At 42.5% G+C, this 15,440-nt stretch overlaps 1 protein-coding gene across 2 annotated transcripts in view; it reads left to right on the forward strand.

The window, feature by feature from the left end:
• The window catches only part of SOGA3 (SOGA family member 3), a 77,523-nt gene that overhangs the window by 40,853 nt on the left and 21,230 nt on the right, over positions 1-15,440 (forward strand). For both annotated transcript variants that reach the window (XM_054023226.1, XM_054023225.1), the window contains exons 6-7: positions 2,079-2,247; positions 14,335-14,451. In XM_054023226.1, the coding sequence (XP_053879201.1) occupies positions 2,079-2,247; positions 14,335-14,451 (286 nt within the window). The remainder of the gene's footprint in view (positions 1-2,078; positions 2,248-14,334; positions 14,452-15,440) is intronic.

Below are 15,440 nucleotides of genomic sequence, written 5' to 3' on the forward strand. Positions count from 1 at the left end.
AAGCCTTTAATTTTCTCTACAATGCATTAAAATTATTATAATCTGATGAGCAAAGACTCTGGTTTCTAAATATCTATGATTTAATTTTAAATCCCCCAGTCCATCACATGGGACTTGATCCTCCTAATGGAGTCAATGGGGCTACTCATGTGAGTAATGACTATTCACATAAGGAAGGGTTTGTAGAACTGGGCTCCTCAACATTAAAAAATAAATAAAATACTGTAGATACTATTATTGTGGGAGACAGAACATTCTGGTTTTGCGGCAGTGTTTGCCAGAGTTCTTCTGACATCACCAATAATGTCAGTGCACAAATGTTCTTTGGCCTGAGGGAGTGAAATGGAAGTGTAATCTGGGTGATGACCAAAAACAAACCGGAGAATAGAATATAGCAAGTGCTTTAACAAGTCAGATGGTTAATGAAGTAGGTATATCGCATCTAGAGTGATTCAAGCCTATGCTGCAGTGCAAGGAAAAGAAACAAAAAACAACAAAACTCCTCCATACTACATGCAGTGTTGTGCCAGGCTGAATTCAGGGAGATAATGCCTCCTGACCCTTGTGAATATCATCTTATGCCCTGAAGAATAAGATTTAACTACCCTTATCTTAACATGAGTAACTTCAAATGTTGCTATTGGTCTTAAACTTCTCCAGACTTCGTAATAAGTCTCATATTAGGTTATATTAACTTTGTACAGTACTTCTAGCCCTACAGTCAGAATTGTTGCCATGTGAAGCTGAAAGCTATTATTTCTTATTCATATGTTGACTAATTTGATTGTTTGTTCCCTTGTATTAGAAAGTCACAGACACAGTCAATTGCTATAAGTGCACTGCATAAAATCAAAGTGTGACAGGGTGCATTGCATCTTTTAACAAAAGGAAAAGACATTATACCATATTCTCATCCAGATTATGGGCCCGATCTGGCATTTATAATCATAGAATCATAAAATTGTAGGACTGGAAGGGACTTCAGAGAGTTAAGTCCAACCCCCTGCGCTAAGGCAGGACCAAGTAAACCTAGACCATTGCTGACAGGTGTTTGTCCAACCTGTTCTTTAAAAAATCCAATGATGGGGATTCCACAACCTCCCTTGGATGCCTATTCCAGAGTTTAACTACCCTTATAGTTAGAAATTTTTTCCTGATATCTAACCTAAATCTCCTTTGCTGCAGATTAAGCCCATTACTTCTCGTCCTATCATCAATGGACATAGATAATAATTGATCACGGTCCCCTTTATAACAGCCCTTAACGTATTTAAAGTATGTTATCAGGTCCCTCCTCCCCCAGTCTTCTTTTCTCAAGACTAAACATGCCCAGTTTTTTTATCCTTTCCTCATAGGTCAGTTTCTAAACCTTTTATTGTTTATGTTGCTCTCCTCTGGACACTCTCCAGTTTGTCCACATCTTTCTGAAAGTGTGGCACCAAGAACTGGTCACAGTACTCCAGCTGAAGCCTCACCAGTGCCAAGTAGAGTGAGACAAGTACTTCACATGACTTACATCCAGCACTCCTGTTAATACACCCAAGAATGTTGTTAGATTTATTCACAGCTGCATCCCACTGTTGACTTATATTCAATTTGTGATCCACTATAAACCCCAGATCCTTTTCAACAGTTCTGCCACCTAGCCAATTGCTAGATGGCAGATAATTGATAACTTAGTATTTTCTAAACAAACAAATAAATGCGGTATTTAAATCAGTAATTTGGGGGCATAGGCCTGCAGGCATTCTGCATGCAGACCTTCCACTGAAGCCAATGGAAGATCAACACATAGCACCTTTACAGGATTAGACCCTGCTTCACTGCTTATTCTGTTGAAATGTTGAGCTTTCCTTTTTATTAATTAATCGTTCTCTGTGTCTTTGTATTTACTTTCCCAGATGTTCCAGCCTATCATTTTACTTATTCTCATCCTTGTGTTGTTTTCATCCCTTTCTTACACAACAATATTTAAACTTGTCTTCCTTTTTACACTATTTTTTGTATTATAAACCTTTAATCATTTACTGTTCATTGTAGTATTATTTTCAGTTTGTTCATTTTGTCCACCCTCCAAGATAAGAAGTGCAAGAGATATAGTTTCTGTAGTAGCCACTGCTGTAAAAACACTGAAGACTACTTGTTTGCAAAAAAGAACAAAACAAAGTGAAACAAAAACAAAAAGCAAAACAAAACCTAAAAAAGCCACCCAGTTGAATAAGAATTCTCCTCACCAAGGTATTCCAGGTAAGCTAACAGAAAATAGGTTTTTTTAAATTTTGTCTTAAGAAAATTGTTTTATACTTTTATAATAAAAATGTTCTTGAGAAAATTGAGCCAATTTAGCTAGTAATCATTCATTTTTAATTATTAGAATTGATAGTCATTTTGTTTTCTTTATTTCAAAATATTTGTATTGCAATCCCAAGTGAACAGTAAAATTACCGCCAGTGTGTATGTTACCGTTGTTTTTTCACTGCTTTTGTACATTTTGTGTGATGGTGGACCCATTTGATAGTGGTGTTTTTCACCACTGTGTGGTGTGGATTTGACGCTCAAATCCAAATGATAAGAACAGGAAGTTTGCATTTAGTCTGCCTCACATGAATGGCCTTCTCCTGGGCAGGAATGGACATCCACAGCTTCTGTTGGCATTGCTGAGAGTTGTGGATGCTCAGCACCTTTGAGGATCAGGCCTATAGAGTAGACATTATATCCTATCCTGTTTGAGGCCCTTCAGTGGTGAATGATAGGGAGGAGGTGTCAAAATTAGAATGGTGTGTAATAAGACAAATTTTGTGTGAAAACAGATTGAGAGGTGGCATAGGGATAGAAAAACTGTGCAACGTTCACCTGGTCTATCCCTCTGACCCCATATTGATCAGCTCACCAGCCTTATCCTGTCTGTCCATCCCTCTTGGCCACTGACCCTAATTTGCCTTCCTTCCTTACTGTAAGATCTGCTGGCTCACTCCACCCTGGCCTGACTTTTCACCTCCCCACATCTGGTTCCTGGCTCAAGGAGGAAGTCAGGAACTGGCAGCCAGTGGAATTTAGTCAGACATGGAGAGCAAGCACATCTGGCAGGGGTAAAGCCCTCACTTGAAGAGTCCCATAAAGCTCAATCCTCTCCCCTGTATTATTCAACGTGGGACACTGGGACAGCTGGTGGGGACAATATGGTCTGAAGTGACACCAGTACTCATATGACACCCATCTCTACATCTCCTTTATGTCAGATCTAAACAACACCATCTTCCAGCTTTCTCTGTGATAAGCTAAATCAGCCCTTAGATAAACAACAACTGACTAAAACTGAGCTCCGGTAAGATGGAGGTGATGCTACTGGGAAGAGGGACATGCCTCGAAGAATTGGCCTTCTCTGTAATGTACCCCCTACTGAGGCATGTGCCCTCAGATTGTTAAATCAGTCTTCAACCCTGGAGTCTTTTGGACTCCTCACTGTTCAGAGTGGCAAAAAGGCTACTTCTATCTGTGACCAGCCTGAAGGCTGCAGCCCACCCTTTTGGCCATGGTGGTCCATGCATTTCTGATTTTTAAGAGTGATCATAGCAACTAAGTATTATCTAGGAATGAAGTCACACATCCTGAAAAAGTGTCAACTAGTATAAAATGCAGCAGTCTTTCTGCTTAGCAACATAGGTTGCCATGGACCTATCACACCAGTGCTCTGTTATCTGCACTTGCTACTAAATAAATAAAGTTCAGGTCAATGTCTCTGTCCTAGTAGTGAAAACCCTCCTGGGGATTGGCCCCAGCTAATTGAAGGAATGTCTTTCAGTGTTAGAGACTCCACTTTCATAGGATCTTGGACCTAACTTGTGGAATTCATTCCACAGGAGCTAAAAAAGTAGTAACTTCACAGAATTAAATGCAAATCTCATTTCTTTGATTGAGCTTTCTCTCAAAAAGCTCTTCTCCCATAACAACATAAATAAAACAAAACGAACAATCAAAACCCCCTAACTCTAATCAAGAAATGTAATCCTATCTTTTGTGAAGAAAGCAAAAGAAACTGTCTTTGTTATTTCATTTAAAATTATTGAGAGGTGTGCAGATGCGATGGTAATGAGCACCACATTAGGAGTAGACCCAGGTTCTCACCCCTTGGAGGACCTGCCAGGATGTTGCTAGAAAAAGTGACCTTAATATGGTATTGAACTCGAATCATCTCTCAATCTCCCTAGAGCAGTGGTTCTCAAAGCCGGTCTGCCGCTTGTTCAGGGAAAGCCCCTGGCGGGCCGGGCAGGTTTGTTTACGTGCCACGTCCGCAGGTTCGGCCGATCGCGGCTCCCACTGGCTGCAGTTCGCCACTCCCCCCACTGTCCCGCCCAGTTCCACACATGGTCAGCCCCATTCTCCCGCGCGCTGTGGCCCCACAGTCTTATTCCTTTCTCTCCCCCCCCCCAAGACCAGAGAAGCTCTGTCCCCTCCCCCCCACGATGGCCCTGGGCCACAGCGGGGAGTGAGAGCCCCCCCAGTCCTGAGGCTGTAGCAGGGAACTAGAGTTCCTCCAGTCCTGGGGCCATAGGCATAGTTTGACTGCTATATTTGGGGGGACAAAGCATGCCCATGCACGCACACATGCATGCTGAAGTCAGTCCCCTTGGTTCACTGGTTCTCTCCCTCCGCCTACAGTGGTACCTGGGCTGCAAGTGCTGGGGGGGACAGGATGGCGTAATGGGGGAGCCCCAGTTGCTGCTGGCAACCATTCTGGCACCGGCTGCTGCAGCGATGTCACTGTTCTGGCGCTGCTGCTGTTGCCTCTCTGCTGGGGCTGCTGCTGCCCAGAGTATGCTACATGTTGGGCTCCTGGTTCCCCCTAACCATTCCCATATCACCTTCTCTTCCTCATCCCCTCCCCCTTCCTCTCCCCTTCTCTTCTCACCCCATCTCCATTGCTCTGCCCCCCCCCACACTGTTGTAGAAGAAACAGGTGGTCACTAGGACCCAGGAGGCTCTGTCCAGCTGCTGAGGCAGGACCCAGAGCACAGGGGAAAAGCTGCTCTGTCCTGCTCTGTCCACTCCCTGTGAGCCAAAACATGCAGGGGAGGCGGGATTTAGTATGGGAATGACAAAGCCCCTCCCACACCAGGCGAGCAGAGTCAGGGAGCAGGGTTGGGGCATGGGGATGCCAATTCTTCCAGGGCCCCCAATTAGGGTTATCAGGCGTCTGTTTTTTTGACCGGAATGCCCAGTTGAAAAGGGACCCTGGCAGCTCCAGTCAGCACCGCTGACCAAGGTCCGGTTGGCACGGGGCTGGCAGGCTCCCTACCTGATTCTGTGTGGCTCCCAGAAGCAGTAACTTGTCCCTCGGCTCCTAGGCATAGGCGCAGCCAGGGGGGCCTCCGTGCGCTGCCCCTGTCCTGAGCGCCGGCTCCGCAGCTCCCATTGGCTGTGAACCGTGGCCAATGGGCGCTGCAGGGGCAGCGCTTGTGGGCGGAAGCAGTGCGCAGAGCCGCACCTCTGCCTAGGAGCCAAGGGACATGTTGCCACTTACGGGAGTCCCCCAAGGTAAGCCACCCAGAGCCTGCACCCTGAACCCTCTCCTGTGCCCCAATCCCCTGCCCCTGCCTGGAGGCCCCTCCCACAGCCTGAGCCCCTCATTTCTGGCCCCACCCCAGAGCCTGCACCCCCAGGCCAGAGCCCATACCCCCTCCAACATCCCAACCCCCTGCCTCAGCCCAGAGCCACCTCCCATTCTCCAAACCCCTCGGCTCCACCCCCCAGGTCAGAGCCACCTCCTGCACCACAAACCCCTCATCCCTGGCCCACCCCAGAGTCCGCATCCCTGCCCCAGCTGGAGCCCCTTCCCACATCCTGAACCCCTCATTTCTGTCTCCACCTCGGAGCTCACACCCCAGATGGAGCCCTCACCCCCTCCCGCACCCCTGCCCCAGCCCGGTGAAAATGAGCGAGTGAGCGAGGGTGTGGGAGAGCGAGTGACAGAGGGAGGGGGGGATGGAAAGAGCGGGTGTGGGGCCTTGGAAAAGGGGCCTAGGGGCAGAGGGAGGGGCAAGGGTGTTAAGCTTTGTGTGGTTAGAAAGTTGGCAATCCTACCCCCAATTGGCTAGGGCCCCTTGGCACGGGCCCGTCAGCCCAATTACTAATCCTCCACTGCCTCCAGCCTCGCTGATGTAGCACTGGCAGGAGGCGCTATCAGCTGCAGCCGCAGTGTTTGAGGAACTATCAGCCCCTGCTGTAGCGGTGGTGCTGGAGGGACTGGGTTACTTATAGCCAAAGGTTTGTTGTTATGAAGCGTGTTATAGCGAGGGTGTACTTTACCTACCGCATCCGCAGTGTAGACAGTGGTAGACCTCTCTGGGTGGTGGATTACCAGTGCTGATGGGAGAATCTCTCATGTTAGCATAGGTAGTGTCTACACTGAAGAATGCAGGGTCACAGCTGTGCCACTGTAGCCTTTTAAGTACAGACGCCCTAAGGAAATGTTCTTCATTGCTCACTAAATGCCATACTGGTTGAGGCTGAGTTAGCCCTAGCTGAATGAAAATGGGGTGTAGCTTACATTTTGTTCAAATGAGGCATAAGCAGGCGTGGAAGAGAACCTGTTTTATTGAAGTAAGCATTAATATTAGTCAACATGATTGTATAACATATGCTTAGATTGGATTAAAAATCTGGCTTTCATGTTAAAGATAGCTGCAGCATCATCATAATAACCTACCTCTATATACTAAATTTCACCTCAAAGGAAACCAATTCACTTTACAAATTTACATAGGAATCACTTCACTGACCATTGAAATGCAGGCACAGGTGTGGTAGAATGTTACAGCTGTTTTAGCACCAAAATACTGCAAACACTACCACGCATAGTGCTCATTGTCGTGAGTAGTCCCATCCAAGTAAATTGGACTATTTATGGTAGAAAGGGCTACACCCAATAGTAATCATTTGAAGGACTGCTTCTTAAAAAGTGCACAGAAATGCTACACTACAGTTAAGGTAGGAAGTGAAAATCAACATCTATTTGAAGCTGCAGAAGGAATTTTGGTAGGAGAATGTAATTAACACAAATTTGAATTTGGGCAGAATGGTGGGATTAACGTCCTACTTTTGCAAAAAATGCCTTGAGATTTGACCACAAGGACCTCCTGTGCTTTATCTCTGTCTGAAAGATAGCTCCTCCTGCAGCACAGTGCCTCTGGGCATTCATTCAATGTTGCCTCAGAGAGAGGAGTCCCACTTACATAGGCCTAATTCTGATCCCACTTACAGTAGTGTAAATCAAATAGTGTAATGCCAATGAATTCATTTTGAGAATTGAATCAGGTCCTGAATCATTAATACTACTCCTGAAGCACTCTTGAGTTTTTCTCAAATGTCACCTATTCTAGCACTGAGCAGATCTTAACTAACTTGTGAAATAAGAGCAAGATTACTAGGGCTGTCAATTAATCACAGTTAACACAAGCAATTAACACAAAACAAATTAACTAGATTTTTTAAAAGTTGTGATTAATCGTAGTTTTAATCACACTGTTAAAACAATGATACATACCAATTTAAAGATATTATAAATAATTTTGGATGTTTTTTTATATTTTCAAATATTTGATTTCAATTAAACAAGAATACAAAGGATACAGTGCTCAGTTTTTTATTATTTTTGATTATATATATTTGCACTGTAAAAAAGATAAACAAAAGAAATAGTATTTTTCAATTCACCTAATACAAGTACTGTAGTACAATCTCATTATCATGAAAGTGCAACTTACAAATGTAGAATTCTTATTTTTTACATAACTGCATTCAAAAATAAAACAATGTAAAACTTTAGTGCCTAAAAGTCCACTCAGTCCTACTTCTTGTTCAGCGAATCACTAAAACAAATAAGTGTGTTTACATTTACAGGAGATAATGCTGCCAGCTTCTTAGTTACAATGTCACCTGTAAGTGAGAACAGATGTTCACATGGCACTGTTGTAGACAGCATTGCAAGGTATATACGTGCCAGATATGCTAAATATTCATACGCTCCTTCCTATTTCGACCACCATTCTAGAAGGCATGCTTCCATGCTGATGATGGGCTGTGCTAGATAACGATCTATTACCCACACAAAATTCTCTGTTACTTGCACACTCTAGGGGCACCCAGCTTTACCCTGTTCCTAGGACTCAGGCGTAACCTTACACTCTAGGGCACCCACCCTTACCCTAGGGCTCAGGCGTAACCGTGTTAATTTAGGCACCCACCCTTACCCTTCTGTGGGTTCAGGTCGTAACCTTACACTCTGCAGGTTTGTGGGGTCTTTTACCAGTGAAAGAGCCCTACACAGTACTATCCTACTTAACCTCTATTTATTAACAATCACCAAAACAGAATGTACATGCTAAGCATACAATGCTCACCACTCACAATAGGGCAGATGTACTTTCCCCTGATGGCCAGTCAGGATCAGGTCATCTGGGGGACTCCAGCTGCTTCACGGGTGGTTGGCAGGGTGCTGAGGTCTGGCAGCTCTGATCTTCGGGCTGTGTCCTGGAGTTGATTCCCAAGTACTTCCTTTTGGAAGTCTATATATTGAAACTTGAGTCCTGCTTAGCTGTACCTTAACCAATCATTTTACTAGAATATTACTAAATAATTCTCAAACCAATCCTAACATACTGTAAAACAATTCTTTAACCAATCATACCCCACCACCTTAATTGATTTACACCCAGCAAAAGTAATTATGTAACAAACAGAAACAATCAAAGAACTAGACAGAGACCCTACAGACAAACAATAGAGAAGTGGGGACCATAAAAACAAAACAATAAAGGAATGGGGATTTTACAACCACAGCTATTGGTAAGTGATTGCTTGACAGACAAAATGCTATCAAGTTTTCTTTAACCACCTTAAGATCTATTTCTTTATCTTGTGATGGTGGGTACTGTTAGGACAGGATTGCCTTCTTAACAGCCCGATATTACATTGTTTTAATGTAATTTAGATGGAATGTGAGGATGTGTCTTGCTGCTTCTTGACTAATGGCTGCTACTCTCCTAATACGGCTGCAGACAAAGGCCTTAGGCCTTACAATATGGCTACAGGAAAAGGACTTATCCTTACAGATCCAAAGCAATGCGGACTGTTGCACGTTCATTTTCATCGTTTGAGTCAGGTGCCACCAACAGAAGGGTGATTTTTGGTGGTTTGGGTTCTGTAGTTTCCGCATCAGAGTGTTGCTCTTTTAAAACTTCTGACAGCATGTTCCACACCTCGTCCCTCTCAGATTTTGGAAGGTTCTTCGGATTCTTAAACCTTGGGTCTAATGCTGTGCTATCTTTAGAAATCTCACATTGGTACTTTCTTTGCCTGAACAAGAAGTAGGACTGAGTGCACCTGTAGGCACTAACATTTTACATTGTTTTGTTTTTGAATGCGGTTATGTTAAAAATAATTCTACATGTGTAAGTTGCACTTTCACGATAAAGAGCTTGCACTACAGTACTTGTATAAGGTGAATTGAAAAATACTATGTCTTTTATCTTTTTTACAGTGCAAATATTTGTAATAAAAATAATAATATAGAGTGAGCACTTTATAATAGAACACTTTGTATTCTGTGTTGTAATTGAAATCAATATATTTTAAAATGTAGAAAAACATCCAAAAATATTTATAATACATTTAAATTGGTATTCTATTATTGTTTAACAGCGCCATTAAAACTGCGATTAATCACGACAATTTTTTTAATCTTGTGGTTAATTGCGATTATTTTTTTAATCGTTTGACAGCCCTAAAGATTACTGCCATGCATGCAACATTATGGTAGCACTGTAAAAAATGAACATTTTAGGTCATTCTCTGACCTTCACAGATTTTCCACCAGGGCAGATTCTGAATGTATTTTTTCTTTGAATACAACCAGAGAAATTTAGTCAAATCTGTTTCCTTTTAAGATCCAGATGTACATTCTTTTAAATAATAAATGCCTCTAAAATGTTTTCTAAATTGTTACTGCAAAGTAACTTACACATATGAAAATAAATGGTAGTTTGAAAGCTCTTGTTCAGGGACAAAGATATTTCTTTCATCTGAAAATATGTTTGCCTGAAGCTCCAGATTACAGATATAATAAGACATGGGTCTGCTGACATCTGTCACCAATGCTTTAGAATCAGAACTGGAAGAGAGCAGGTGCCCGTATGAAGCAAAAATATATCCAGCAGTTGAATAATATAAAATTGCCAAAACCATAACTGTCTAAATATGCATGATAAAAAAAATGAACTGCACATGAACTTCAAGCACAGCCTTTGAATATAACATGTAATTTCTTCTAATCAGCCCAGAATATAATGGGCTAAGAGGGTGATTTTCAAAGGCAGAAATGTCAGGTAGGCACCTAATACCTACTGACTAAAATTTCTGACACTTTTATTTTCTTTTAGGGGAAACAATATGCAAGACCAGATTCTACCATTAGATATGCAGTGCTTATTGGTAAACTATGCTGTAATTTAGGAGAGTAAACAAGTTATAAATGTCTGCCATCAATTTCCAAGTTGCATAATGTAACTGTGATTCTGTTCCCCCAACTGTAAATTGTGGATAATATTTCCCTCCCTCACAGAGGTGTCAGTGAAACCAGAGGGGTTGCACAGAGTTTGTATTTTCCACCAAACCCCTTTTGCAGATGGAATTTAGTTACCAAGACTGCTGATGTATAAAAAGTAATAGAATACAGGAATCTCTTTTGTAGCTATGTTGACTCTCGTGCTTACAGTAGTAAATCTTTATTCTTGTCACTAAGGGCTAGATCATGTCCAGAATAGGGGACAGTGAGGAGTAGGGTTGCCAACCCTCCAGGATTTAAAGATTAATCTTTAATAAAATATTGTCATGTGATTAAATCTCCAGGAATATGTCCAACCAAAATTGGCAACCCTAGTGCAGAGCTGCATTGCCTCAGTGAGAGTTTGAGGAGTCGCACAGCAGAAAACTTCTCTGAGCTCTCCAGCTTGTAATGGGAACATGCCTGCTATTTCATCCCTTTCTTGGGTGTAGTCTGCTAGCTGGGTCTCCCCATTCTGCTTTGCAGGCTGGTTGGAGGGAAGGCCATGGTGCTTTCTCTGCTTTCCCCCCAGGGACATGTTGTATGCCCCCAAGAGAATGGGAATTGATGAATCCCTGCACTCCCCCAGCACAAGGGCTGCAATTTTGCCTGGCCTTTAAACAGGTTGCAGACGGGGTAAGGCTTCTTGTGCCCTCCCAATCAAAGCATGCCCATGTAAGAGCCGGATAGACCCTGCCAGCGGGTGCCAGTCACACAGGGATCTTGTCTATCGAATAAGAAGATGCCATTTGAAAACAGACATTTTCAAGTAGAACCATCCTTTAAAAATAAAATGTAGGGCTCAAATTTTGCCCTCACTCAGGCACATACATATCCCACTTGACTTCAAGGGGAACTGCATCTGGTCATTGGAGAGGTGGGCTAGAAACTCAGCTCCTTTACAGTCCCATAAATTTTCATTTGAATCTTCTAACACTCTTAACTGAATCCAAAGCAGCTACAATCCTTATACACCTCTTTCTGTGGCACTCACAAGGCCTGGTTATGATCCAGTGCCCACTGAAGTAATTTGAAAGATTCCCACTGACTTCAGTGGGCCTTGGATCTGACCTCCTACTGAGTAGCATCATATTATTCACAGGACTACCTCGGAAGCACTTGCTCTGCTTTTCGTCAATCCTCAAGTTAATTAAAACTAATTAATTAAAACTCAGTAAAAACTGAGTTCAGGATTTGGCTGTCTCTGTGTTAATATTTTGTTTCACAGTAGTAAAATTTAATTAAATACATTGGAATGATAGTCTATATTTAAGGAACTATAGGAGTAAAAATTCATAAGATCGTATTCTGCCCTCATTTATCCAGGTGCAACCTTGTTGACTCCATTGAAGCTGCAATGTTGTGAGAGGAGGGTCTGATCCATAGGGGCTCAGTCCTGCTCCGCTTTACATAGACCCAGCTATTGAGGACAAGTATCAGGGGGTAGCCGTGTTAGTCTGTATCTACAAAAACAACAAGGAGTCTGGTGGCACCTTAAAGACTAACAGATTTATTTGGGCATAAACTTTCGTGAGTAAAAACCTCACTTCTAAGTGAGGTTTTTACTCACGAAAGTTTATGCCCAAATAAATCTGTTAGTCTTTAAGGTGCCACCAGACTCCTTGTTGTTTCTATTGAGGACAGTTGGGTTACCTGAGTGTAACTGAGGGCAAAAAGTAGCTCTGGGGTTTTAAAAAAGAAGGATTTCTAAATGAATGGGCTGAGGATTTTCCTCAGGGACTGTCTGTCCTTCAGTCATCTTTGTTCTTTTTTAAATGGCTTTTGAAACTTGTATAAACAATCCGAGTCCCATTGCATATCTTTCCCAGGGGCAGAATAAGCACCCAAATAATGTCTTCACTGGGACTTACTTGCTGACCATATAAGGAGAAAAAATGTATTTTCCCTGCAACCTACTTTGGTGTTTACTATAAAATGCACCCTGAGCTGAAACCCGTCTACTGTATATGTGTTTTAACATAGGCCCATCTTGTCATTCCAAAGGGGGAAAGTGCTGAGTAAGCAAAGCGCTTCTGGCTCCTCACAGCAGTACCTAGGCAGACTATGTTCTTGATCCCACAAGCAACTCCTATTATCTAGAAGATGGCCAAATTCTACGCTTGAGGGCATGAACATTGTTTCCATTCAAGGAAATGGGAATTGCATTCACATGCCTGATAGCAGATGCCCATCTGTCTTCTATTCAGCACAGACAGAAGCTACCGCACACAGCTGGAGATTGGCTATCCACAATATGAGTCAATGCAGGTGTGCAAATGGGTGAGAGCACAAAGAGTCTTAGCCCCAACCTCAATCCTGAAGCAAGGGCCAATCTCAGTTGCAGTTCCTCAGCACAACTAAGCTACAGAACTACTACTGGCTAAAGAGGGAAATGGGGGCAGGAAAGAGACATGGCTCCATTCCCCTGATGCTTTTGCTGATGGCAAAGTTGTATGCATGCCCACCCCCCTTCCCCTCCCGCACACCTGGGTGCTCCTTGGGGTAGATGCCTGCCAACGTTCCCCCTGAGGTGATGTAGGTCCACACTATATCCAACACAGACCAATACCAAGTGAGCATGGAATTTATAACTTACAGTGCAGTGCAACAGTACTATCCAGTTAGACATGCAAAGAAAAGGATTTGTCACAGTGGGCTAGACACTCTACCCTGCTCCGCTCAGACCCCATGGAGAGCAGGGGCACAGTGGTTGTTCATTGGATATAGCTCCTTGATCCTGTGCTGTCTAGCTCCAGCCTAAGCATTGCAGGGTAGCAGCTCAAACTTACTGTATTGGCATAAGGTCCTTCACTGATGTTATACCTGTGGAGGATTTTTTGTAGCAGAACTCAACTTAGTCACACCCCCTCTTTGCCCCAAGCCGATCTTGTATGTCTGCTCCATCCCCTTGTGCCAGGGCTGAGGGGTGCAGTTGTAAAAGGGGACATCTCCACCATCTCTGCCAGGTTTCTGCCAGTGAAGAGCTCCCCTGTGCAGGGAGATTCTCTGCTGGCTATTTCTGGCCAGTTTCTGTGCTTCTAAGTGGTCCAAAAGTGGACTTAACGGACCAATATCCTTATAAAGTAGCAAAAATGTCCGTGTATATTCTGAACAAGCCATTGTCAGCATTCCTAGAATACAAATAAAATAAGATTACACAATGACTAGTAATGTCTTATTACAAAAGTGATAATATAATTGAATGCAAAAAGTAAAGATTTTAGTATGGGGGGAGAGTGGGTGTTTTAGGGGAGTTGTGGATCATGAAAAGTTGCCCTGATAAACAAATGTGGTTTAGCTGCACAGCTCCTAAAGAACTTAAAATGTACCCCTCAAAATTGGGCGTGGAATGTAGAAAAGAATCCTTCTTTAAAACACAGAGTTGCCTTTAGCTAATAAAAGAAATCTAAAATTGTCCATTGTCATAGCTTTAACGTTAACATTGGTTGCTTTGGCAAGCTTTAAATACTAGCTGCACTATAAAACCTAAAAATGTCCTGGACTTGAAGTTGTTTACACAAAATGTGAGCAGATATAAAGTTACAGAGCTGGGGAGGTGGCTTTAAAACCATCCTCCATGTACTGACGTCACATGGAACCCAGCTGCCGGGATGATGCCAGACAGAACTGTTTTTCAGTTTGCGAAACTGAAGTTGTGAAGTTAATCAAAGAGAGTTGCAAGCGCTGCTCTGATTGAAAAATTACCTCTTTCCTGGTTTCTTGTTTTCTTTAAGGATCAGGATTCACAGAACTGGAACTCGTTATCCCAGCTAGCTATGCATTTCACTGCTTTCACTACTACACTGAAAAATGCACTGAAAAACTTCTGAAGGATTGTTTACTTCAAAAAGGTAAGTTCTTTTCTTTTCTTGTCTTTTCTTTTTTCTTTTAAAAATCACAATGGTTTTTGAAGAGTTGTGGCCTTATTTGTGAAATAGAAAAGAAAGTTAACAATACACATCATTAAGGCTGTAAACAGTTTGGCTAACGGATCTTGTAAACATCTGCCTCATTTTGATATTTGTATCTAGACCAATAATAGTTTAAAAGTGTGATGGTGGTTGTTTATTCTCAAGGAAAGGCTGGTCAGTGGTTCAGTCAGTGTTTCCAAACTATGGAATGATTTATTAACAAGACAGAGATGTTAGCCCATTTTTGCACATTCGATCTTTTGTTTTTTAAATAGTAGAGTGAGACTCTGAGAGTTTCTTATAGGTTTAATATAAAGTTTATAAAATCTGTGATGCCAGCCACTTCTTTAAAAAAATAGAAATAGACCCATCCAGAAGCCAGCACCTTATCTTACTGTGAATTAATCACTCGTAAAACAGCGGAAGATCAGTTTACCTGAATAGCTGTGCACATCCACTCTAGGTAATCTTTGTTGAAAAATAACACCTCCTCTTCTGATGTCACAGCAGATTATTTTTAGAAGTTGTCATACCCCAGCAGAGATTTAGTTCAAATTATTTTGCATTTTTTTATATGAACATAGAGGGGAGGTAGAGGGAAGAAAGAGTAACATTAGAGATCTGGAACAGCATAAAACCTTTTTATTTGAGAGGAAAGAAGGGTACAGTGAAAGGAGAAATACAGCTGATGTCAACAAAATTGATTATTTGTTTAAAGTTGATTGCTGTAATGAGCTTTTGACCTTGTCTAGGGCATGTGGAAAGTGCCAATACAGCCAAATTTCAGACACTGTACTGCTCCCCAAGGCAAACTAAAATCGTGGCTGTGTTGGGGTGATAGGACTTCACACGTGAAAGAAAAAGGTATTTTAATAAAAAGGAAGCAGTGGCTTTTTACATTTGTTTGTTATGCTCGAGCCATGTGGAAT

The sequence above is a fragment of the Malaclemys terrapin genome, chromosome 3 (genome assembly GCF_027887155.1).
Source record: "Malaclemys terrapin pileata isolate rMalTer1 chromosome 3, rMalTer1.hap1, whole genome shotgun sequence".
Lineage (NCBI taxonomy): Eukaryota > Metazoa > Chordata > Testudines > Emydidae > Malaclemys > Malaclemys terrapin.